This window comes from Podarcis pityusensis, assembly GCF_964106645.2.
Source record: "Podarcis pityusensis genome assembly, chromosome: 2".
Taxonomy (NCBI): domain Eukaryota; kingdom Metazoa; phylum Chordata; class Lepidosauria; order Squamata; family Lacertidae; genus Podarcis; species Podarcis pityusensis.
The window spans coordinates 72,682,815-72,710,600 of record NC_138029.1 but is presented as its reverse complement, the minus strand read 5'-3'; the positions used below and the strand labels follow the sequence as shown (position 1 = coordinate 72,710,600).

The 27,786-nt window shown below is 39.9% G+C and overlaps 1 protein-coding gene across 4 annotated transcripts in view; it reads right to left on the bottom strand.

The window, feature by feature from the left end:
- The window catches only part of BSN (bassoon presynaptic cytomatrix protein), a 196,539-nt gene that overhangs the window by 151,183 nt on the left and 17,570 nt on the right, over positions 1-27,786 (bottom strand). For all 4 annotated transcript variants that reach the window (XM_080996376.1, XM_080996375.1, XM_080996378.1 and 1 more), the window contains exon 2: positions 20,424-20,823. In XM_080996376.1, coding sequence (XP_080852502.1) covers positions 20,424-20,823 — 400 coding nt within the window. The remainder of the gene's footprint in view (positions 1-20,423; positions 20,824-27,786) is intronic.

The window sequence follows — 27,786 nt, the reverse complement described above, 5'->3', positions numbered from 1 at the left end:
TCACCAGACATATATGGTTGACTGAAAGCAAGACACATTTTCACTCAATACATGTGAAACCCCTAGATACAAAATGAAAACTGTGACATGCCTTGGCTAAGTACTAACAAATGAAACATTCTCCCCATGAGAGAGATACCCAGTGACACAATAATATCTGAATCAAGTTAATTAAAGAGGCTTTATGGGAGCTGCAAATCTTTTGATTCTTTGAATCCCCAGGACACCATGTGACTGTACAAATATTAATATATAACACACTGTTGGATAATCACAGTTCATAAACTGGAGATTTTCTTAGGCAAGCAATTGCAGTCCTAAAAAGCAGCACAGTCAAGAAAGGTTTACAATAGAGGAAAATAATAGCTGAGAATTTCAGAGCAAGGCTGAGACAGTTAGGGCAGCAGCAATGCATATAGTTGCTCTTTTAACTCAAGAAGCCCAAAGCATGTATTAAATCCCACCATTTTAGTCCTGTCCTCCCAATCTCCCTGAACTCTTACTGCTTGCCAGCCCCCCTGGTCCCAAACTATTTCCAAACTGAGGAACCTCAGCCCATGATTAAGTACCAGTTCATCTTCTGGGGCTAAAGAGCTGGAGGAGTCACACATTTGGGCCCTGGCAGTTCTAGAACTGTTGAAATGCTACTGCTGATACTAAGACTTCAAGGGGCGTGACGATCTTTGCAACTGATCACTCCAAAAGAAATGGAATCTACTTTTTCATTTAACCTTGGGAAACTTGCCCTTCTGGTTCTTTACCCACAGACCTAATGCTATATGAATCAGAGCAGAATGCACAGCCATTTTAGTTTCAACATTTCATAGCTTTGAAAGGCTGTAAGCAGACTTTTCAAAAAACCTTTCTCACCACTGAGAAAACAAACAAACCAATAAGGCAGTAGCAGAGTCAGGAACAAAAAAGACTGCCATTTTCATCCACCTGCCAGAGACACTTATTCGACAACACCAGTTTGAAAATGGATGAAGAGATACACAAAATAGCTTACAATTACAGATATCCTTCACTTCCTATATAATTTTTCAAAATCAACTATTACAAAAATGCAGTACTGCATTAATAAAATGGTTCATCAGTAGTGAAAAGGCTGCTGCCCAGTAGGAGAGCAATGCTTTGTATGCACAATGGTCCTGAGTTCAATCTTCAGTTAAAATATCAGATAGGAATGCTCAAAAACACCACCGCCTGAGACCCTGAAATGTTGTCTGTAAAAACAGACAACGTTATGCAGTACGAACCAATGTCTCAGTGAAAAACAGCTTTGTATGTGCCAGTGAATTATGTGTGTAGAATGTATTAATTCTGCCTGCTTTCTGGGACAAATTGCTTCTTGTGTTCACGGTTGCTTCTTGTGTTCCTTTTACACTGGTACAAAAATCACAACAATAAAAATAGGCTGCCTCAGGAAGGGAGAGAGAGAGAGAAGAAAAACTGGAGGAAATGCTTCATAATCAATCAAAACAGCCTCTGCCTTGATATATGCAAAAGGAGAAAGCTAAATTCCTGTGATTTTCAGTACTCAGCCAACCACATCTGTGTGTCAAAAAGCATCTGCAAAGCAACTGGTAGCTATATACCAATCTGTGAAATAGCACACTTATCAAAGATGCTTCCAGTGCCGCTGACGCAGCAGTTAGTAATTGCTTTACTTAGCAGGAGAGCTGAAAAGGCTGCACTAAGACAGCAGCACTAGGTGAGATTGAACTAGATGTTCCAGCTCAAAGTGTTGTCATCTCTGCAAGCAACACCCCACCCAACTGTACCTGACAACTGCCCAGTTTGTCTACATTTGAAAAGGAAGCTAGAGATGGACTGGAGAATTTGGTGCAGAAAAACTGGGGAGGAAAGGGGTAAGTACCCCTATTCACCTGCTGCATCTCCCGTCAAACTTTACTGATCACAAACTGACTAACAAGGCTGTATTAAATGCAACTGTCTGTGATGTGTTGTTTACCTTGATAAGGCTTCCAGAAGAAAAAAAATACTGGCCCCTCAACCCACCCCCTGCAAGCCTATTAACTTCATTCATTCTTCATTCTATTGATTTAGTATTTTAAAATGGCACAACTGCAATGAACACAATACAGACATCTTTTGCATGACTGGCAACTCACTCCTATAAATGTTTACTTGGAAGGATCATTGAGTTCAACAGGACTTACTGCCAGGTCAGTATGCATTAAGACTGCAACCTAAACCAGTCTTTAAAACATAATCAAGGCTTTAGGTTTCTGTGCAACCCCATTTGTAGTCCAAAGATGAGAAACTGTGTGACTTATGAAAGAATGCAGGAATTGTCCAATAAATTAAGTCACTATTTACAAAAAAAAAGTATCCACAGAAAATCATACCTACTAAGCAGTGTTTTTTTTCTTTTTTTAAAAAAAAAGTTTAGGGGTACTCTCAGTTTCCTACTCATATTGAAATACTGCCCCTTAATGAGGCCAAACTTAGATTCACAAAATGTTTAGGGGTAGGCGTACCCCTGCGTATCCCCAGGAAAAAAGCACTGCTACTAACCATGATATACAGTTGTATGTAAGAGGGTTCCATAACTCTGAAAGCAGAATTAAACCCATCCTAGTCCCAGTGATTTTAAAGGCCTGGCTTCCTGCTACAGCTTCCCCATCCTATAATCACCAACCAACAGAAATCAATTTTATAGGGGCTGAACTTTTACAGGGGGAACTTCCAGAAAACAGAGCTAATAAAGAATGCCCCCCCACCTGCACACGCACGCACACACACACACATTCAGAAACTAGACAGCACAACACCTCTGTTATCTGAGAGCAGGTCTTCCAATCAGGACACTGAGCTGTCAATTATAACCGGCAAAACGTTCCTCCAGCAACCCAGCCCAAGGCAAAAGGACAACCCTTCCAGTTCATTAAGAAATACTTCTTGTGTGATTTGATGCCTCACTAGATCCCATTTAGATGTTCTTTGTCCTTTGGCTCCTGGAAAAGACCAAAAGGTCTGAGCACGTGCATGCGTACAGGTCTTTCTTCCCTGCTTTGCAAGCAAGAAATGTAGGAAAGTCTGCCCACAGTGAGTGTAGATGTTTTCTCTGCAGTTCTAGGCTTCTTTCCCTTTGCTGTCTTAAAAAAATTGCAGCCAACACAGCACACCTTCAACATCAGCCCTCTCAATCAAGGCAACAGCATTTAGGGTGCTTTTTGGTGCTGTGCTGAAAAGGGCCATGGGACAGGCACGTGAATAAACAAGAAGCCTCAGGGCCCTGGCTAGTCACTCTTTGTCTTTCTCAGAATTAAAATAGCAACTTGAGAGGGAGGAGGGTGGCCTGAAGGCAACAAGGATCACTGGTGCTCAAAATTGTTTTCATTCACTGGTACCTTATGCCTGAAGCAGAAGCAAACACATAAAGACATTGGATTTTTGTATGGGGGGGGAGGGAGTTTAGCTGGAGGGTACAATTCTGATGCTTTACACAATAGATATTATACTAGAAAGAGCAAACCGCTCTGAGTAAACAGACTTACATTTTATAACCTTAGCGCATGTCGGCATCAAGATATTCACACAAAACAGTGTTAGCCTGTGTGGGTCCACATATTTACACATCCCCCCCCCCCCAAGCTGAAGGCCGCAACACAAGTCTCTTCAGGGCCTCCTTTTACAAACAATGCTGCTACTTCTAAGCGTACAGGCAAAAAGACTTCCGGCCTACTGCAGTGCAATGTACTGTACTGACAGAGACTGCTTTGCAGCTCCTTCCTGAAAACTGAATGCATCTTAGAATTTGAACTCATTGCCTCGTCATGGGTGCACTATTGTTTTCACCTTGCTGTACTTCCCCACATAAAGCTGTATACATTAACGTAGCTAATATCAGGCTACTGAGAGCTGGAGGCCAACCATTAACTGATTTTGTTAAAATTAAAATTAAATATTGCCCCTCAACTAAGAATCACAGGACAGTTTACAGTATAAAAACGCAAAAATACACAACGTAATAACAAACAAAACAATAGCCATCCCCCCATACAGATTATTATTAACATGAAAAGCACACATTGTAAAACACCTCTCAATTTTCACGGGCAAGCTAAAGGTTGTGGCTTGGGAGCAAACCAGAGGGAAAACCTAGCCTCAGTTCAACGTTGGGATCACGGTATCCCTTTAAAGGGATCCTGGGGGCAGTGCTTTGTCCTGATGTCCAAAAAGGGACTGATGGGCCATAGCTCCCCAAAATGGTGGTCTTAAGGGTGGAGCCACCCTGATTTGATGTACAAGATAGGGTGACCCTTAACCTTGTCAAGCATCTGTCAGCAATTGGGCTGGTCGATGTTAGGATACACACTCAATGCTGATGCCAAAACCTGCTAACAGCTGTAATCAATAAAGTTGTGGCCTGTAAAATCCCAATACTGTTGTCTTGTGGTTTGTTGCAACTAATATCATAACTGCCCCGTCCCACCCATATCTGCACTGGGCCTGGGCCAGCAAAACATGTCTATGCTGAGATAAGATGGCGCCCGGCACACTTCCCCTGTGCCGATGGACGCTTGTGCCGATAGGAAAAAACTTGGGCTCTTAGCAGAGTTCTTAGCAGAGTTCTGCAGCGGTAGAAAGTGTTGCCTTGTGTGTGGATAATAAATCAGACTGAACGCAGGCTTCTTGCTAATCTCTAACAGCCTTTAATGAGAAGAAAAACATCATAAATCAGCCCGGCGAGAGAGCGGACATTCTTTCGTCTCTCAGCCAAAAACGAAAGGAAACTCACACACAAAGAAAGATTCCCGTATGTGAACCAAACCACGCCTCAGAATGTGAGACGTCACACAGAACTGTTTAACCCTGTAAGTTCTGATTCTCCTCACAGTCTAGGGCTGAAGCTTCCAGTTTACAGATTATCTCTTCCTCATGCTCGTTTACCATATAGAGTTCTTCCAGTTATAAATTCAGGGATAATTATTCCCTTAGAGAATTGTTTTCAGCTTTGAAATTTTGTTGGAATGCTACAGGTAAAGTTCATAACATTGTCTATTGTCTATTTTTAATATTGCATTGTTATGTTGTTATGTACTCAGTAGTATCTTGGGAAGAGCCAATCTTGGCTGCCATCTAAACAACAGCTTCTGAGGAAGTTTTGAAACAAAAATATATGCCAGAGATTTTAAACAAGATTATCTATACTACTGGATAACAACATTAACTGTATTTCTGCATGAAATTTGTACAGTAAATCTATGGATGCATGGGATGCACAGGCAAACTGTGTTATCCAGCATCCTGCTAAAAAAATCATTTTGTGCAAAATGTGCAAAAGAACCTCACAAAAATAATAAAAAATAGAGAGCAAGGAAGAGTTCTTTCTCTATAGGTTGCATTAAAATGTAAGTTTTTCTTTTGGCTATTAACTGAACTTTGGTCAGATCACACAGAGAGGCCCCTGATAACAACAAAAATCTCTTCACATACGACTGAATTAGAAATCTCTCAAAGTTGCCCAAGCATACAAACAAGTTCCTATCTCCCAATGGATTTGTATTTGTAATTTGAATCAAACAGAGAATGTAATTCACTATATACTAAAATATCCCTCATATGATTGGTCAAGGGGAAATACTTGCGAAATAACCTAGCTTAAATAACCTATTTTGATTAATAAATCATCTGCTTATTAGAAGATTTGTCAATAATTGTCAGTGCTGCATGACTTAGCAGCAAGGAAATCTCAAGTGGAAGAAATGGAAAAGATCAGGGCAGTTAATGTAGGGGACTCCTAAGCAGATAAGAAATCTGTTTGGTTCAGTTTAAATTGAGATGTTATTGTTCTAGATCTCCCTCCCTTGTTCACACACGGTTATATTTTAGTATGTTTGCCCTATAATGTAATTTCTGTGATGAAACTTTTATACTGAACCTTTATCTACTTTTATCAACGGCTAGTATAATATGACTGATGAATGAATGACAGGTTGCCGTGCATAATTTTTGCTCCCTGAAACATCCAAAATCTGGAGAAGTGCGTATTCTGACTGGGAGTTGTGTTCCAATCCACAAACAAATTTGGGAATGTCAGATCAAGCTGGTCACCTGCAAAAAGTGGAACAAACAAATTCCTTCTCCATCCCCAGCTGACACATGACCAAAAACCTCCGATGACCTGCTAGCAGTTTCATATATATATACGGAATAGCATGATGTAAAGAATAGAATCCTGTGGGTCCTCATAAGGCAGTGGCCCCACACCTACCTTCTGGAAACACCCAGTCAAAGCACAGTACTTCCTAACCCTAAACCAGTCAGAAATCCAAGGAGGATGTCATAGCCAATGGTATCAAAGGCCAGAAAAGCCAACAGGGATGCAGTCTCTTTGTCTGGCTCATGGCAGAGGTCTTCCACCAAAGTAAGGCTGCTTCGGTCCCAAGCTAGGCCTGAATCGGACTGGAAAAGATCTAAATAACGTATCATCAATATCATTAAATTTCTTTATTGCTTTCCAAATTGTTCAGGCCTATAAAGGCTGATTGTTAGGTTAGCTTTACCTAAGCAGAACTTGTGTTGACTTATAATAAATCTTATTTTAAGTAAGGTAAAAATCACAATGATACAGGCATCCAAATCTGTATCACGACTAACAGGTGCTTTGTATATACACTATACTTTTAAAGCAAATTTGAAACACATTTCCCCTCTCAAAGAATTATGAGCACTGTAATTTGTTAAAGGTTGCTGGGAATTGTAAATCTATGAGGGGTAAACTACAGCCCTCAGAATTCTTTGAGGTGGGAAATGTGCTTTGAAGGTATACTGTGCACGCAGCCATTCTTTATACACAATACAACCAAGCCGTACACCCGTCCCTCCTGAGATCGAAACCTACATATGCTTAAGTAACATGAGAACTGAGTCTAAAAAGATTATGTCAGGGGAAACCTATTAATTTGTGTACCAGCTGCCTCACTTGGGCAAGCTGCTTTAGTAAACCCAGGAGTGCCACCATTTTCAGTCTCCTGCAGAGCTTCTTAATGTACTCTGTGTGACATTTCCAAGGATTACAGCCAGCCACTCTGTAGTGGAAATTATTGCATCATATGGACAAACCACACAGCATCTTCTTGTTAAGAACGATTCCTCTCCCAATATGCACATGATAATATGCAAACAAAACTGCAAGGTGGACAAAGACACTGCCTACGTCTGCTACCTGTGTCTATCCTCATTCTCGCCCTCTTTTAAAAGGTTTCCCTCAGGTAATATATTTTATAAATCCTGATTCTTTCTGCAAGGTTGAATTATGTACAGTGACAAGAACTTCTCCTTTATCAGGACAGTGTTTCTAGTAGCTGCCTGGTAGTGACTATTAAATTGGAAGAGCTCTGTAGCTGACTATGATGCAGAGGCCAGAACCGTGACTGATGCAAGCAGTGTCTGCGCCACTCTGATAAGAACATTAGATGTTCCTGAATAATCTCGTCTTTGCTCAACATTAAAGCTGGTATGTTTACTGTTTCTGGCTTGTATGAGAGAGAGAGAGAGAGAATGAGAATACCATTCATCATATCCATTAGAAGTGAAGGAATTGCCAAGAAACAGGGTAGGATAACATTTCTTTCTACTATCCACTGTGCTTCTCTCTGTACATTTGCATTGTTGTGGCAGAAAGCCAATGGTAAATTACTTATCAAACTAGAAGTTACTCATCCTAGTCTTGGGAGGTGAAGGGGTTTAAGCTTAATTTCTTTAATTTTGTTTATACAAGGAGGGAAACTTCAGCTTGGACTTACTTAAAATACCCGTTCCGTGACCCAAGGTTATGGACACACTCTAAATCCAGAAAGAGACATCCTTTGAAAATGCACCAGAAATTGGAAGAAAAAAGATGTACTACTATTAATTCCCCATAGCAGCAGCAAGGCACTAGGAGATTATGCCTCCTCATTGCAGCATTTCTAACTGAGATGCCTATAAAAGTTTTGTTTTCGGGAAGCACAGAGTGCAAGGACTTAAACAATCAATTTTATTAGATGACCCCGAGTTTTAGTCTTTTGACAGAGGGAGAAATCTGCTCCTAATCAACTTTATTCACACTGTCTTTCCCCCCCTTAAACAGCCTCAACCAAACACATTAGCCTTTCATCAGAAACAAGGTGCTCTTTTTATGATGGGGCAGAGAGATCTGCACTCAGTATTTATTTATTTGTCATTTATTATTAAAGATTTATTCTGCTCTCTTCAAGTATCAGGGCATCTTATCATAAAATATTAAAAACAATATGAAGTAAATAATACATAAAATATGTTAAAAATAGCAAATCTATAAAAGCAACATAAAATATAATCCAAGCAAAAGAGATCGCCAGGAATATAAAAGGTCTTTGCCTGTGACAGAAAGACATCAGAGTGGGTGCCAGGTGATCTTCTGGGAGTGTGTTCCGAAGCCAGGGCTCCACCACTGAAAACACCCACTATCCAGTAGTGACCCACCAGAGCCCAAATGGCCAAGTACAGACAGACTCATGTGAAGATAGACAATCATTCACAGTATAGAGCCACTCCATGTATTTGTATTTGGGGAGACTCAGCCAGATGTGCAGGGTATAAATAATTTATTATTATTATTATTATTATTATTATTTTCAGAAGGGATGGCAATTATAGGAGATTTAGAACTCTTGGGGGATGCAGTAGGGAGAAAAAGACCAATGAACAGAGCAAGGGCCATGCACACAGGGAAGACTCTACAAAGCACTTCAAATGCCACAGTTACTCTGTTTCATCTGTCACTACAGTCTTATCCATTTACAACCTCTTGTTGCTGCACAAGAATTATCTGGTTAATGAAATTAGGAATGCGAACCGTGCCATCTTCTTGCCTTAGCACTGCACTTGTCTGAGTTTTTACATTACATATATTGTTTTATTTAAGCCTTCTATGCCCCTCTAAACAAAGACTAACAAGAGCAGTGAAAGAGTTGATTCAGCTTGCAAGTTCACCTCATATATGCCCGCTTGACCACTTTGATCTGTGTAACTGGCACTGTTACAGATGCCACATAGTACTCATTCTATGCTTGTAAGAAATTGAAATTGATTTTGAGAGTAGCAGCATCCACACTTTGGAACTCCCTGCCTTTTGACATCCAGACCTTTAGAATGCTGGCATGTGTTTTAATCTGGATTTTAAGCTTATTGTGGATTTTAACTATTTTTTAATGTTTTAAATGATAATTTTATTTCTTTTTTGTAATAAACTTAAATGCAATACAATCAAGTGGTATCTAAATCTTGTGAAATATGTAACATATATAAATAAATAAGATGAACACACTGGTTTCATATGGAAATTTGTAGTACAAACCTACATCCTTTAGGCCAGGGGTCAGAAAACTTTTTCAGCTGTGGGCCGGTCCAGCATCCCTCAGACCATGTGGTGGGCCACTTTTGGGGGGGGAAACTAACAAATTCCTATGCCCCACAAATAACCCAGAGATGCATTTTAAATTAAAGGACACATTCTACTCATGTAAAAACACGCTGATTCCTAGACCGTCTGTGGGCCGGATTAAGAAGGCAGTTGGGCTGCATCCGGCCCCCAGGCCTTAGGTTGCCTACCCCTGCTTAAGGCTATTTTTGATTCAAAATAGTCACAGGACCTATAAAAGTGACATTTCAAAATCAAAGCTTAAAATTTCTTGTTTTTATAGTCCACTTAAAACAGCAGCTCCTTTGAAATAAAGGCAGATGTCTCAGACATGACTAGTGAATACAACTGGAAATGTCATCTGTTTTAGTCTAAGATGCCTAATATAATTCCCGATTTTCTGTTCTCTTATCGCTTTGCTCATTAACACAACTACTTCTGCTGGCTCAACATACTTAATCTCTGCCTGTTTTTTTGAAAGCTTGAAGAAAAACAGCTCAGTTTCGCAGACAAGAAGTAAGGAAAATAAATAGTTCTCTAGTTCTCTTAATACAATGCCAGAGATGCTTTTAAACCAGTCTAGTGCCCTGGACATGGAGGCACAGGGTAAGACAATTGCCTCTACCTGTAGAATGTATTAATATCTCATTCCTTCTTATTGAAAATACGCTGAGAGTAATAGCTTAACCGAGACTGAATAATGATTTTCAGTGAGAATTCTGGGGAACAAGCTACAGATACATACAACTGCATGTAACAATACTTCAGCAGCTTCTTCTTGTAATGAAAAGCGATTATGGAAAAGGTTTTTTCCCTTATATCCCAAGAAAAAATTATTTACAACGATCAGAGTACTTCCTCCTTTCAGGTTGCTGGAACCAATCTGTCTTAATGAGCCATTAGACACCCTACCAGGCTTTGCCCCTCAAATGTTTTCAGCCAAGATGGGTCAGGGCTGGCACACAAGTGGTAGGCCATGTATCTCCACATAATGTGGAGTGGGGGAACAGATGCATTGTCTAACATTATTCTGCTGCCATTCCCTACTGCAGTTAATTTCCCCGCTATGGGGCTCCAGAATGCTGGAGTTTTGTATGTACATTTTCATGTAATGTGCCCTTTAGAGTATTTTCTTTCTTCCCCAGTGTTTTAAATGAAACATTTCAAGTTACAAACTGTCAAGATTTGCAAAAGCAAAACAAACAAATCACGGAAGAGCTACAGTATGTTGGGGGGAAACAAGAAACTTTATCCAGGATTTGAGAATATGTACTGCAAATGACATGCCCAAAATATAGTAAGCTTTCTTTGCATTTGTAGAGATCAAATTTCATTTCTTAGTATTTTAAGTTATATTGCAGTATGCATCTGGAGCTTTCTTTTTTTTTTTTTTTTTTTTTTTTGCACCGCAGAACACTAGAAATACTGGATGGTGGATTTACAGTGCAAGCAGCTATTTGCAGATCCAGGTATGTATATGGGTATGCCTTGCAGAAACTCTGATTCACACCATTCTACACCAATATACTTAGTTTGTAGATGCAATGACTAGAGTGTCTAAATGGTGAGCAGATATATATATCACTGGCTCACCTGTGAATCCGCCGCTATGGAGTCAGACTTAAAACAGCTGAACATATTGCGGTCTGTCAGTTAAAGCCACCTAGGTTTCAGTTTTCAAGTCACTAGCGCCAATGGTTGACATTAGGGGTTCTGCTGATACAAATATGAATTTGCTTTTAATTAGAAACAACTGAGATCATTTGAATGGCAGATATCACAAATGCATGCTTCAACAGCTGCCTAAAACTATGCATTTGGAATCTTGGCACATCTGGCTACCCTTGTTCAAGGCTCTTCCCGCTGCCCTTGGCAAAGCAGCAATTGCAAAGACGAAAGCATGCTGTTTTTAATACATCCAAAGTTGTTGCCTTTGCTACCTGCTGCTTTAATTACTTTTCACCCCCATGTTCCCTCTCCCACACAGAAAGCCACACGCCTACATCCTTTGAAGAAAGCGTAATGTTTCAATCTGAAACGCCCATACTGTTTATCATACCTCTTAAATGTTGCAGAACTCCTGCTTAGTCTTGCTCACTCCTTATATCGGAGGCAGAACATGTGGATGACACAATCTAAAGAGGACTGTCGGTAGAACTAATTGCCTTATTCGTTGTGAATAATGTATCCAACACATTTTTATTAGCACTTGCTTCATCTTTTTGTTTAGTTAAAACACTCCTTTCATTATTCTTCCCCACTCTGTAAATGAGAGGAGGGAACCAGAGCAGGAGAGGAAGGAGCAATTGGAACTGTTTGCACATAAAGCAACCTTAGATGTTATCAAAGGTTCTGAACAATTGTACACTGTGTTAATGGGGATAACTTGTTATTTCTCTTTAATAGAATGACAGCAGAATCCTATACTTCTCTATTTAGAAATAAGTCCTGCTCTGATGAAACTTACTGCCAAGTATCTGGGTGTATGGCATTGCAGTCAGAGAAATGAAGTTGAGAAATAGGCCATTATGTAAAAGGCTTGTTAGCCTGCAGTTCCTTCTCAATAAAAGAGATGATGAAAATGAGGGGACAGAAAATAAATACCAAATTAGAGAAGACTTAAAAGAACAGGTATATTTAGAAGTCAGATACTGCAGCAGATATAAAAAGAAAGCCAGATGCTTATTTATTTCTTGAATAAAAGAGTAAGAAGATGAAAATGCAACAAGATGAAATCTCAATTAGCGGATATTGCCCTCTGGAATTCAACACAGCATGGGAAAAGGGTTTAATATAACTCACAAAACCATTCACAAACATTTTCAGACTGGTTTATAGTTTATAATTACAGCACCGGTAAGGCAAACTATGTCTTACCAAGATGGTGTGAATGTGTGAGCTCTTGCAGAGGAGCTCACTTCAACTTTGCTCCTCCTGACCATTTTTTACTGCCATGCTGAACTAAGCCAAGGTTTGGCTTAATGTGCTGTCCACATCCAGGCTCATGGTAGCCTCCTCATTACCTATGGGCAGCAGCCAAGAAAAAACTTTTAACAAAATGTTTGATAAAGGATGTAAAGAGGGTATAATCAATTTGATGAAGGGCATTATCAAGGTAAGCTTAGGCCATAAACCATGCTTTTTAAGGGGATAAAATTCTGCCCACATATATAACATTCTCCTTTGCTGCATCATGTCGGAGTAGGTTAATTCTGAATATAAACAAAAAATAATTACTGGCCAAAGGTCAAATCAAGAGGACAATAGTTTGGATCTACATTGCTCCTCCATTCACACAAGGAAAGGAGTGATTTCCACCAACCAACCCCCCTCTTATCTACAGCCCCACCCCATAACATCCTTTCCTGAGAGTTCCCTAACCCCCAGCAGCAGATTTCTGTGGAGCACAATGTGCTACAAAGCGAAGCGGGAGGCAGAAAAGTCATTTTGTAAAAGTGAATGCTATTCCATTTACAGAAGGAAAGAGATGTTCCAAACCCATATGAATGAATAAAGAGTTATACAACAGCACTTTCAGTTGCATAAAAACATATCATCGCTGCAGTCAACTGCTATAACACAGAGAAACACAAAAACCCGGCCTAACATCAAAGTTGATGTTTAATCCTTGAAACATATTTTAACAAGCATGTTTCAGATTATTTTTATTATTATTTTAATCACACAAAAAGTGATCTGAAATCAATTTTATAAGAAATTCAGAAAAAATATGCAACTATAGGAATATATGGTTAAAAAAGATCAGGTTCATTCATACTGTTGTTTAATGTGGGTAGCAAGCTTCCTAAATCTCCATTAATTCTCCATTGTCCATATGACATTCTCCCTCTGGACAATGGAGAATTAATGAAGGTACAGAAAGCTCACTATCCATATTAAACAACAGTATGGGTGGCACCCCTGTTTCTTCTGCTGTTGATGTGGTTTTTATGACTATGTGTGCTGCTTTTGGGTTTCTTCCCCAATTTTTTTTTTGTACTTTCATTCTAAACCAGCTTACATTGATTTTATTATAGAAAAACAGGATATAAATGTTCAGATAAAATTTAAAAGCCCTCTTTATACTGAACCAAAAATGTCACTTTTTGTTCTCTTCCTTTTTTACATTCTGTGGCTGCATCTAAGGCTGATGTTTCATTCACTAACTAGTATGGCTAGCTATAGAATCATAGAGTTGGAAGGGGCCCGGGGGTCATTAGTCCACCCCCCTGCAATGCAGGAATCTCAACTAAATCCTCCATGACAGGTGGCCATCCAACCTCTGCTTAAAAACCTCCAAGGAAGGACAGTCCACCACCACTCAGAGGAGTCTGTTCCACTGTCAAACAGCTCTTACTGTCAGAATGCTCTTCCTGATATTTAGTCAGAATCTCCTTTCCTGTAACTTGAACCTATTGGTTCGGGTCCTAGCCTCAACTGAACAGATATAAGAGTCAGCAGCATTCTTCTCAAAACTAAAACAATTAAGCCTGACATGATTCAAAAGTGATGCTACCATAGTTGGGAAAACAGATTCTACCTGGGTTCAGAATGAGCAGTAGCTTGATTAATCAACTATCTAAGCACAGAGCAATGAAAGAAAATATGGTTCCTCTCATGCAAAGAAAAATTAAATGCCAAGTGGGTGTAAATACCTTGAAGATTGCACTTAATTTGTAGTTCCCTAAATTATCAACATTCCAAGTAGCAAAGTAATGTCAAAGGATGTTCATAACCTTGCTAACACTCCTAAGCAAATCCATGCTCAAGCATCATGATTAATTATCAGGCATTGGAGAACCTGGTAAACACAGCACTTAAAGCATGCACTTGTGGAACAATTTAAATCAACTCATCATACTTCCATGGATGTAAAAAAGTTTGCTAAACTGTGTTTAACACAGACTGGAATACAGAATCTGAGCTATTCAAACAAGCAGTGAATCAAGTTTGGGAAGGATCCCAAAAATTTTCTAGTCCTACCATCAGCTGAAAAAGTAGAGGATGATTTCTCAAACCTCATCTCCTCTTCAAAGAGACTCCTATTTGCTTTGGACAGAGCTTCTCCTACCCACCCACCTACCCACCCACCCACCCATGAGAACCACCAGTAAAACTCACTCCCATCTGAATTATTTCTTCCCTGGCAGAAATAATTTAAAACTTTATGCCCCATGTTCTGGATTGGGGGCTCTACGCTGGCAACTTATGTTTTAAAACCCTACATTTAGGGGCACCGTTGTCTGTTTGGCCATGAGATGCTTCTAGTTTGGCCTTTAGGTGGTTCCAAAAGTATCTAGGAAACTTGTTCTTTCAATTAACCACCTAACTGAAGCAAAGTTGCCACAAAAATCTATGCCTCTAACCCTGTGGATTGTAGCAGTGAATAACAACTGTTCTTTATCATCTTTATGGTCACCTTTAAGGATCTGAAAATGGATTGTTATCAAGTAGTCATTTAATTGCCTTTTCTCACAGCCTAAATAGTCTTGATCCCTAAATGTTTCTAAATCTTTTCCACAGTGCCATTTTCTTCGGCTTGTTAGCGTGCTTCTTAAATTGGACGTGTTAATCCAGTGTGGCCTAATTAATGGTAAATTTTACAATTACTCCTTGTTACTTCTGCAAACTCATTCTGCAAATGTATAAACTAACTCACATGAAAGGCTCGTACTTTATTTAGAATTATTTTCACCAGAAGACTGAAGATGAGGGGCAAAGGAAATACAAATTATGGTATTAGAACCACACTAGAGCCTTTTTGGGGAGAAACAAAGTAGAATACAAAACTTCTGCACTCAAGAATCTGGACCAACATGTGTATTTTTAAAAGTATATTATAATCAAAGAGATCCAAACTGACTTTATAAAAGCATAACTGGGATCATCAAGCATAATGCATAAATGATTCAGAGAAGAAAAAATGTATTTTATATACTGCACTGGTTATTATGGTCCCATCAACACTACACATTTAAAGCACTGCTATACCACTATGAAAAACCATGACCTCCCCCAAATAATCCTGGGAACTGTAGTTACTGTAGTTCAGAGAGTTGTTAGGAGATCGTTCTTCCCTTCACAGAGCTACAATTCCCAGAGTCCCCAAGGGAGAGAGATTGGTTGTTAAAACCCCTATTGAGAACTGCAGCTTTCCAAGGGGAATAGGGGTCTTCTAATGATTCTCAGCACCCCCAACAAGCAGTGGTATGGTACTGCTTTAAACATATAGTGCAGATGATGCCTTAAGCAGATAAGCAAATGAAATCTATTGAGATATATGTTGAGGGAGGCAGGGGACTAATTCTGTAAATTAGCAACTTTGTTTTATCCACCTTAATGTTCACTGGAATCTAAAAAGCAAAAGAGCCTACAGATTATCTCCACTACAAAAAAAAGGCAACAATAAATTCAAGAAGCAAAGCTTTCATCCTGTCAGTCAATCAGAAAGCTAAAGGAATGATAGCACTACTATCGTTTAAGGAAAAGAATTTCCTGAAAATTTCCTGAAAATAGCCTTCTGGCTTAACACCAAGTCATTCATTTGCAAAGGCGAGAATTATAAGAGGCATCCGAAGAAGATTTGCCCCAAATACATTATATAACAGAAACCATTACTGTTCAGAAAATGATTTCTCCTTCATTGTTAGCCCTTGTATTCTGTCCCTGGATATTAACAGTTAATATTCTTCCACCTTGTAAAGTGACAGAGTAGTAGGGTTGCCATATGTCCTCTTTTTCCAGGACATGTCCTCTTTTTCTGGGGTAAAATATCTGTCCGGGTGGATTTTTTAAATTTGCCAAAATGTCTCTGGATATACTTTCTGGATGAGACATAGACATAACTGGTGGCTGAAGACTTGCTTTCATCTTCTCTTCTCCTGCCCCCCCCCCCCCAGCAATGTATCACAGCTTCTATAGCCTACATATAGAAGGGGTATTTAAAATGAGAGTCGTCATAGCATCCTCTTTTTTTGCTCTTCAAAGTATCGCAACTCTACAGGGTAGTAAACCAGAAGAGACCATTGTTAATAGATCCCCCGTCAGTGACTGTGTTTGTGTGCGCATGTGTGTGTGTGTGTGTAAAAATTGCATTCATAACAATATATTGTCTCTGGTTTGTCCTATAAATTACTTTGTGGCTTTAAAACTACAATAATAAACACATGTGCTGACATGATGTCAGTTCAACATCCCTACAGTGCTGATGCCTTTTTTGACATGTGGAGGTTTTTTTTGGAGGGGGGGTTATTGGGTTGTTGTTGTTTTTATTATGTATTTTCTAGTTTTATTCTGTGAACTGCCCTGAGACCTGTGGGTAAAAGATGGTATATTTGTTAAACAAACAAACAAACAAACAAACAAACAAACAGGTTTGAAGCATTTTATGATAAAGGCAGCTTAACATACTTATTTGCTTGTACAGTCAAAATATGGAATCAGAGGCCTGCTCAGTGTGGCTGCTCAAAACATCCTCTGTGGCATCAACACTTCACATGATAAACAATAATCAAGCCCTTCAAATTGGTCTCTTTCAAATTCACAAGCATCATATTCCACAATTAGGATTACTTCCTTATCTAAAATAGTCACTCATATAGTTCACCAGCCTGGATTTGCTGGGGTTTTTTTGCTAATTTTCATTTAAATGAGTGAACCTGTGATTCTCCAGAGGTTGCTGCAGCAACTCTCATCAGCCCCAGTGAGAAAGCCCAATGGTCAGAATCTGGAGGGCCAGAGATTTTTCACCCCTGATATAAATCCTCCTAAATGACAAAGAAAGGAAGCAGAAGTTTTCCAAGCTGATTTGTTTTGTGCCTTGCTAGAACAAAAAGTAAAATGGGCAAATTACGAAATATGCCGACAAATACCGTACTTTTCCATGTATAAAACAAGGTTTTTTTTCTTTAAAAATAATGCCCCCAAAATTGTGGGGGGGGGGGGTCTTATACATGGGTAGTGCATAGGGTGAACGTTTGACTGATTGCTGCCGCGGCTGTTAGCCGCTATTGTGCATGTTATTGGTTGCTGTGTCAATGGGTGCTGTTGATTTGCTGACACTGCGGCAATTGGGCAGGCAATTGGCAGCTTCTGCCGGCGAGGGGACAGACGGGAGGTGGATTTTACAAGACGTGCAGGTGAGCAACCCCCCTAAAACTCTCTGCAAAAAAAGCTCAACAACTCAGGGCTATCCTCCACAAAAAGAGCTTAACAATTCTGTGCCATCTCCCCACATTCTCTTAGAGTCCCCAAAAATAGGGGGCTTCTTATACATGGGGGGGGGCGTCTTATAGACAGAAAAGTACGGTATGGCATTTGATTTATAGATCCTTTTGTGTATTCCCAACCTTTCCATACTGTTTAATACTATTCAGAAAAGTCAGTTTCATTTATCTAAATGGAAAAGCATAATGAACATTCATTGCAAAATATATTTCACATAAAGTACTCAGGCAAATATGCATTAACAAAATCGGGACATAATTCAAGCGCAGCTGCTGCACAAACTCCATTAATTTCAAACTCCATTGAAATAAATGGAGGTTGAGCAGTAACAGTGGTTAGGGTAATGCATCTTTAATTATATGTAAACAATTTTGAAATGAAAAAGGGCAGATAGCAAAACATTGCAACAAATAATTCATCCAGTTTAAATCACAAATGAAAGGCTGTGAGATGAAGGATAATGTATTATGTTATCTCCCTGCTTGAGAGATGCTCAAGTGAGTTAACATTATATAAGGAACTGGTATAACTAGAGAATCTTATTAGCTGGGCTATCGTACTCATGTTCAGACCAGTGGGATGTGGGGGCGAACCATACTGAACTAGTTTAACAAAATGGCGTACTCCACCCTGCCTCGATCAACTTACCTCACATTCTCCGCCCACTCTATTATCCCTTGCACCTATTGAAGGATTCAAAGCAATGGAATGATTTGCTCTGTGGGCTTCACACAATAATATACAGTTGTACCTCGGGTTAAGTACTTAATTCGTTCCGGAGGTCCGTACTTAACCTGAAACTGTTCTTAACCTGAAGCACCACATTAGCTAATGGGGCCTCCTGCTGCTGCGCCGCCGCCGGAGCACAATTTCTGTTCTCATCCTGAAGCAAAGTTCTTAACCTGAAGTACTATTTCTGGGTTAGCGGAGTCTGTAACCTGAAGCGTATGTAATCTGAAGCGTATGTAACCCGAGGTACCACTGTATCAAGGAAATACACCTATGTTTGTGTGACTGCTCTTCATATATTTAGGTATTTTTTAATTAAATAGCAGCCACAGAGGCAATCAAGACAATGTGAAGGGTGGGTCCCTCCTTCCCCATGTCAAAGCCCACTACCCTAAAAAACCTGCTATTTGGCACAGGAGATGCTAGATTTGTTGGAAGTGCAGCAAAGGGGTTAACTACCAGCATGCTTCCTGCATGCCATAGTTTTAATACTTGTGGCCTCTCTCCTATCACACAATAGGAAAATAATAACATAAAAATGATGATGCAGTTTATTTATATGCTGCTTTTCAATGCAAATGCCCGCCAAGCAGTGAGCAGCGCATTAACGTAGCACATGCAACAGAGTACAATAAAATACCATATATCAGTCAGTAAGCAAAACCATTTAATAACAAAAGCACCACATTGATTTAATAAATAATTATGATGATAAGAGTCAGAGGAGAACCTCCCCAGACTAGAAAATTAAAGGGCACTCTCACCAACCCTATATTCTATCCCACACATTTAGGTGCTAGAGACCTGAACAAAGAGAAATACTTAATTGGTTTTAAAGTATAGAAGAGTAAGAAGTACCCCAGTTTAAGAGTACCCTAACTTAATCTTATCAAATTTAAGGGGTTAGAATTAAGGAACATGAATTACAATCATGTCGTTCACATACTGTCTAGCTTGGCCCAAAGTCTGGTTATGCAACCCTGATGTATTTTTCATACAAATCAAAGGACTGGTGTCCAGGGAATGTGGCCAAGAACTATTTGGGAGCTGCTACAGTTGGTTAGCCTGTTTGCAAGCTGAAGACAAGTCTTTTGAGTGCCACATACCTAACAAGGAGAAAATCAAAGGTATTTCAGGGGAAGTTTGTCAACACAAGAGATTGTAACCAATTTTCCCCAGTACCAAATATTGCAGAATGAATGCTAGGAAAATGTGATATCACTGCAGCAGAAGAGATAACCTCAGAAAGGATCTATGGATCCCTCACCATGAATAAGTAATAACTCCAGATTTATTTCACAATAAAGCATAATTTAAAACCACTCTCTAAAAATGTCACATCAGAGGACCAAATCAACCATAACATAACAACTATAACATCTGAGCTCTTCAGATGCTTAGTTTTATTCCCTATTCTACTCAACAGCCAATGGAAAGATTCTCTTCTGTTGCTCCTGAATTTCACAACCATCAAGCCTCAAAGCTATCTGAGCCCCATTCACACACAAAAATCTGAGTATATCAGGCTTCATGCAAGTGTTAGCAATCTTTAGCTAGTAACAAGCCTGTTGACTGAAGCAAAACTGTATCACATTTTCTCCCTTCCCTTTCATACTTTCACTCTTTCTTTTATTCTTATTGCAAAAGGTAGAAAAAGATTCACCATAAGAAAACTTAAAAAGAGATTCAAGAAGAGTATCAGATGAAGGAGCTAAAATGTTTTGGTTGACAGAATTCATTTAGAAAAGTTAGTTGCAGTTTAGCCAGGTGTACACAACCAAGCTCTCAACAAAACTGCATATGCCCCTATTTGATGACATTACTACAAACACTATAGTTCCCCAGTCCTCTAAACCATTCTCATCCCACCTTCATCACATACACACATCACTCAGTGTTTCAGATCTCAATAACTATCCGCAAAGGTTGAATTCCAGACTCCCCTTTTCATATCACACAGTGCAAGGAGGCCCTCACCTGAGTTATGACATACTAACAGAAATCAAGTAATGATGCCCCATAACTTGATCAAAATGTTCAGTTTATGTATTACCTCAGTCAGGTGAGGGTTGGGGTTGAATCCACATTGGTTGCAGACCTTGTTGTGACACTGTGTACAGGTGTTGAAGTTTGGCTGGTTGGGAGAGGAGGTGAGTTCTGTTGTCTTGCATATAGGACAGAGTGTGCTGCTAGGAAGGGGTGCAATTTGTGGGACAGAATAAGGTGAGGTAGGGGTGCTGCCTCGATCCGGTGACACAGACGGTGAACGCCCTGTTCTCTGGCTCCTGCTGTCCACTTGGAGTGTCCTCCTTGGCCCATCAGCCTGTTGGGGGGTCTGCCCTTGGCTCCTCATCTCTCTTGTGCTTTCGCTGGTCTGAGCAGCCGGTTTTGGGGATGGGGAAGCTGCTCTCTGTCCAAAGGAGGGGTCCGATTGATCTGGTCTTCTTGGTGTGCTGAAACACATTAAATGCAGATGTCAACCAGGTTGCAGAGAATTGAGGTAAGATAATAGGCAAAACTGCCTTGACTATTTCCTCAGGATATACTTTGAAATGCATTTGAGAATCTCTGAGATTCAAAGTTAAGGGCAAGAAAATAAGTGTAAATAGATGTTTAGAGAAAATGATTGCCATCTTTACCTCCACCAATTTCTTAAAACCACAAGACATGGATATTTCTTCAAGATGCAATCTAACAAGTTGTAAATACAGGATTCAATTGTATTTAAAGTCAAAACAGCTAAAAACGTGTCCTTTCTTTCCCCCAAAGGCTATAATCTGAAAGGGGTGGGGCTATATGTCAAGTGTGCAGTGCGTATGGACTTGGAGGATGAGGCATACATTTTTATACAAATAAAAATAAACAAAAATTAGAACCAACAGAAATCAGGCATACTCAGTTCCAACTGGATATATTCCCACTACTGGAGAAGGCTGTGTGGTCATTTGCAATACCACTCTCAAGTCTTCATGCAAGCAAAGGAACTCATAGCCAGCTAGAAGAAACAAATCCCATCCACTTATGCTGTTTCTATGATAGAGGATAGGTAGATAATTCAACTGCTACATGGCATTATAAAAAGCAGTTTTTCTATTTTGCCAAAAATGGAAAGGCGTTTAAAATAGACTTCAAGAGCTGCTGCTTGTTCTCTATTCTAACTTAAAAATAGGTCAGCCGACTGCAAGAACATCTCTTCTTTAGCACACAAGCATGTATATATATTGTCATTCATTCTGGCTTCCCTTATTAAGGAATATTCCAAACCAGAATATCTAAATTCACCCATCCTCTTCCAAGTTTCTAGGGCAGGATCAAACATAGTCCTGGTCTTTTGGGAATTTAACCTTCTGAGGTTCACCAGGATATTATATTGCAATTTCATATTCTCTCATGTCTGAGTAATATTTATAAACTCCCTATCATACACTGGCAGAAAACTCTGCACTATTCATTCAGTGCTCAGTCCTGTAGATCAAATATGTTGGCTTTGTCCCAAATACTTTTTTGAATTCCTGTGTAACCAGAACTACATCAAAAACAGAAATAAATAATGCAGTAATATGTGTGTGCCAAACAGTATTTTGTTGTGACTGGTTTTGAACATACTTTCCATAATCCCATCATAAGAGTGTGATGGCCACAAGGGAAGGTGACTCTCTTAGCTGAAACACATTTACCCATCCTCAGGCTCAATCATTCTTTCATTTAAATATACTTTGAATTTTGATACAGCTCAAGTTGCATCTGAGTCATCTGCCGTTTCCCTCTAGTCAGCTCCCCATTGCACTGGTAGCATCTGAGTATGGTTTGACAAAACAATGTGGGTGTTTCCCATGTAAGCATTAGTGGTTTTGATCAAGAGGAAGCAGGATAGGGGCGATGTGTTATCTGGACAACTCATATGCTGCCCAAATGATATGTGAACCAACTACAGGAACATCAGCCACCATTGCAACTGTAAAGTTTGAATCAGGCTTGATCTTCTCTGAGTCAAGTTAATATCGAGCCAATCCCAAATGTGATGTATCCAACGATTTATGCCGGTGCTCTCTCTTATCCATGGCTAGAGGACAAGTAAGGAAAGGAGCAAAACCACATGGCTACTCAGCATATTTGAAGATACCTACAGAGAAATCAAAATAAAACCTTGCAAAAACACCACAGTGACACACACACACACACACACACACACACACACACACACCACCTTTGTCCACCATTTGTACAGGAAGTTGCCACTGCCTATGGATTCCTGCCAGGCATACCTATGGTAAAACAAGCTACTGTCCATGTTGCATATTCCTGCAGTATAAATTGTTTTTCTGTAGGGAAGCTATTATCAGAGTAGGAATATCACCTTATCCAACCCACAGATATGCAGTGGTTTGTGTCCAAAGGCACAAATATATTATTTGCTCCTAGCATAGATTTGGCATTGACAAGGCCAAAGTCTTCATGAATGTTTAATAAGCACTATAAATCTTTAGAATGCATCAATGACACTGTTTCATACTGTTCAAGTAGATTGCTTTAATGCATGCATGCTGTTCCGACCATACAATTCCTTGTGACTCTCACAGCAGAACTACACATTGTAAGAAACATAAGAAAAGGCAGCCTCATGTCTTCCCCGATAATCTGAAGGATCGTTCACAAAGACTTCTGAGTGATAGTGGCTGGCAGGGAGACAGAGCAGCAGCACACTGCCATCCTCACAGCAGCAGTGTCACTGCCACTTACCAGAAAGGCTCAGTGGTGGGGTAGAGGCAGAGGGCCTTTTGGGTAGTGGCTCCTGCCCTATGGAAGTCCCTCCCAGCAGATGTCAAACATACAGCTATGTGATTTTTAAAAGACATCTGAAGGCAGTCCTATTCAGGGAAGTTTTTAGTGTGTGATGCTGTGTTGTGTTTTTACTACTTTTTGTTGGGAACAGCCCAAAGTGGCTGGGTCAACCCAGTAAGATATATAAATAAACTAATAATAATAATAATAATAATTAGGAACTGTTGATGAAAATGACAAGTTATCTTTTAAAATTGTTTGTGTGGTGTATGTGTGTGCTTGTGCAAAAGATGTTAGAACATACGATAACCCTCTGTTTTATTATGTTGTAAAATGGTCACTACTGAGAAGGCCCTCTGCCTGGTTCCCTGTAGCTTTGCTTCTCGCAGTGAGGGAACCACCAGAAGGCCCTCGGCGCTGGACCTCAGTGTCCGGATTGAACGATGGGGGTGGAGATGCTCCTTCAGGTATACAGGACCGAGGCCATTTAGGGCTTTAAAGGTCAGCATCAACACTTTGAATTGTGCTTGGAAACGTACTGACTGCGATCCCCAGCCACTGATATTCAGAGACATATTGTCTCTGATACTGGAGATAGTATACAGGCATTATGCTCAGCAACAGCCTTATCCTCCATAAATTTGTCTAAACTCCTTTTAAACTCTCCAAGTTGATGGCTATTGTTTAATTTTGTGATAGAAAATTCCATGGTTTTAACTATGCAAGTCAAGAAGTACTTTCAGCTTAATTGGATCGCCTGTTTCTAGCATTTTGACAGAGGGAGAAAAGCTTCTCTCTAGCCACTTTCAAAGTGAATCTATCACAGCTCTGAACATATTCATTATAACACTTGTAGCAGGTGCCATTTTAAGGCACTATTTTTGCTATTTTAATTGATCCTTAATTATCACTAAAATGTTTTTATGTCTATAAGAGAAGAACAGCACTATAATTGCATAATGCTACAATATTACTGTAGTATAGTTATAGAACTACTGGGTTATGTTGCTACAGAACTATATCTCTTTCATTAAAAAAAAACACCTGATAAAGTGTAATAAATCACTTGCCTTAGACAAGAATTTCAGTTTGCCTAATAGAAGGGCTGGTCCTGAATAATGGAGGATTTTAATGAGAAGTGTCTATACAGACTTGTGCTTCTAAACCAGTTCAAAAAGCAATTTAACAAGTACAGAATTTAACAAGTACAGTACTTTCCTACATTCCACTTTCCAAATCAAAACCCTGCCCTTTTTAAAGGACAGAAGAGGCACACCAAAGGCATCCAAACTTGTGGAGATGACCCTATTGTTCTCTTCTTCTAGAAAAAGTCAGGCTTTCTGGGGTCTGAGTAAAGACAGAAGAATGAGGTGGGCAATAGAAGATGTCAGTGATTGGGAGATGGCATCATGTGCATGTCCATAAAAATGTGTGAAAGAAACCCTGCATATTACAACCAATATGATCTGGGGGCTGGCATAACTTTTATGTGAGGAAACGTTTTAGCTCTGAAAAATATAAGCAAAGGGAAGGACATTGTAATGGGTCTAGGGGTTGCTCGTGCGTAAGTTGCCACCACTCCTGGCTAGGTTACCTGGTTGAACCCTTTCTGACTGGACAGCCTCTAGCTTCGTGGCTGTCTCAATCGCTGGCAGAATCCGTCAGTGGGCGTTTCTTGAACTTCTTCCAGCACAAAAGTTCTTTGACGCCTAGTCTCCGCCTAGTCTCCCTGCGCGGAAGCCTTCTGCGCAGGGAGGGTGTGGGCAGCGGAGGACCCGTACTCTCTCCGCTGGTCTCCGGCGAGGAGTCTTGGAGCCTCCTCTCCGATTCCCCCATCAGCCCCCCTTCTCCACTGGTGTTACGCTGATTTCCTTCCCCAGCAGATGGGCTGCCTCTCTCCCTACTGGGACCCTTTCCGGCATCCCTCTGGAGCCTTCCCTCCGCCTCTAGCTCCGATGGCAGTTCCCTGACAGACATGATAGAAGTATATGAAATTATTGGTATGATTAAAGTAATATGCTTTATTTATTATCAAAAGCACATTAACATTCAAATCTGAACAAAAAATGCAACATAAATTAATGAACTCAAAATAAAAATTTGCCCATCACTTGCAAGAAATTCAAAGTTACAATTTATGTATGTTTACTAAATTCAAGGAGGGATTACACCCCAAATGTGTACTGAATTGCACTTTAAAACAATAATTTTTGAAAACATGTTTCCCTCTAGCCATTTAAGAGTCACACAGGTAGTAGGGGAACACTTCCATACTCCACCTTAAACATTAATGCTTCCTCCAGTTTGGCCTATCTAACCCTTATATATTTTAGGTATTAAATTGGAATTTGGATTAAATTATGTTCTTATTATCAGTGTTCATGCAACCACTGAATGGTTCTAATACACTGTAGAGAAGCACTTTAAAGTCTTGATTACTTATCTTCAGTTTGCCAACTATCATTAAGAAGGTAATGTAGTGCTTCTTCTCAACAAGGGTATTTTTCAGATTTAATTATATCACACCAGCTACTATAGATCCACCACACTTAATTCAAGAGTGCGCCAAAACTGCATTTCCATAAGCATTTCAGTATTGGCATAAACTGTGAATTGGCACGAACTGTATTATCTCAAGGGGTTACACTGATTTAAAATCAGTTTTATTATATAAAAATGGGGAAATGTTTTGTGTGGAAACCAAGTTTCAAAGGGACCTCATCACACCCAGATGTTCTGAACACAGCAGAGCATGAAAGGGAAGCAAAATAGAACAACAGCTCTGAGGGGAAGCTCTCTGAAGACTGCCCAGAAGTAATAGTTGCAATATAAGCCAGACGTGACAAGGGCAACGAAGCTGAATTTCATGGGAATGCTCTAGCAGGAAGGTATGGCTCAAAGCAGGGGATAAAAGAACACAAGAGGATTGCAAAAGAGGAACTCTGTTCTTCCATAAGCCAACTTTTAAGGCCTCAATATATTGGGGTGTCAGCAAAGTTCTCTGACCTCTGGCTCAAAAATAAACCTCTGAGGCCTTGTTAAAACAAACAAACACCTCAAAGGAGAGGCAAACTTTACCACCCTAGACATTATCATCCGGCTAGGATTAAAATCCAAGCTGAAGAAGAGATTCACGCACATCTCTGCCAGTCCTTGTGATCCCTGGAAGCCCTCCCAGCTGGCCTCCACTCTCCCAAATGCACTCCTCCTTCCATCTGCTGCATTCACCTTTCAGGCAGTGATAGGAGCAGGGCGATGGTGCATGGGGAGCGGAGACTATTTCCCCCTTTCCCTCCCTCCTTTTATGCTGCTCCACTGCAACTGCAAAGGCCCATGGGAGAACTACATCTCCCATGATCCCCTGGGATTTGGCACCAGCACACTGCTACCCACCATGTTAGAGCAACAGAAAAGGGAGGAAACTGACTCCTCTCCCCAGGCACGCCACCACTGCTGCTATTGCAGTAGGTTAGTTTGGGAAGATTGATGGAGAGATGTTTGAGGACTACAAGGGCATTCTTCCATGCCCTTAGAAGACTCGGAGAAATTATGTGAGAGCTTCCAAATGTTTTCTGAAGATTTTGGATAATGCACAAGGTAATTCAAAGTGAGCTTGCAAGAGCTCTAGTGGAGCTCACCAGACATACTGAGGTCAATAGGACAAGCCTAGACTCTTCAAAGAATTTGGGGGAATAAACATGACATATTTCAAAATTACTTCATCGCATTTCTAGGAATCGTCATCATCGATAACTTATTATCAAGAGTGCTTATCATGAACTAAGCACTTTACGAGGAACATAAATTTACAACAATCCAACCCAGCAGGATTACTATCTAGTAACAAGGCTTAAAAATATTCAAACCCTTAAAGCACCAATATTAAGTTTCTAGGTGCCTGGATGATTAGTTATCTGGGATTTCTTCCAGCCTTAATTATATGTATCTAGTCATAGGCATAAAAATATGCACACAAAAATATGGAAGCAGAAATAGGAAAGAATATATTAGTTAATTACTAATCACTTGATTTCAGGACTGGCTACACAACAAAATAAGTGTTAAGCAAAGGGTGCACTAATCTATACGGCAGCACAATGTCACAACCCATAACATTTCAACAGCATAGCAGGAAACGTGCTCTGGAACTTTAAACAAATTTGCCTGTGAAAATGTTTGGGACTGAGATTTAAATAATTCAGGCTGCAATACTTCACTCACTTACCTGGAAGTAATTTCCATTGAACTCATTTGGACTTATTTCTAGTCGACATATATAGAATTGTGCTGTCAAGACCTTAAAAATCAACATAAAACTGAATTCACTGAAGTATAAGGAGAACACCAAACTAGGTTTTCCCGATGATAGTAGAGACTGTCCTAGAAGACTGAGGGACTAATTAAAATTAATGCAACGTAAGCCTACAGCTTCATTTTACTGGAGTTACATGGTTGCAACTGAAAACAGCAGTCCTGCATCTCTACCTCCTCTCATAATTTGTCAAACATAAACACAGGATGTGATGCCATGGCTCCCCAAGTTTCCCCATCTCCACTCTACTCTACTGGCTGCTACTTGCAGAACACTCATTGTCCACAAACGTGCTCACATTTTGATAAGCATATGAGCAATG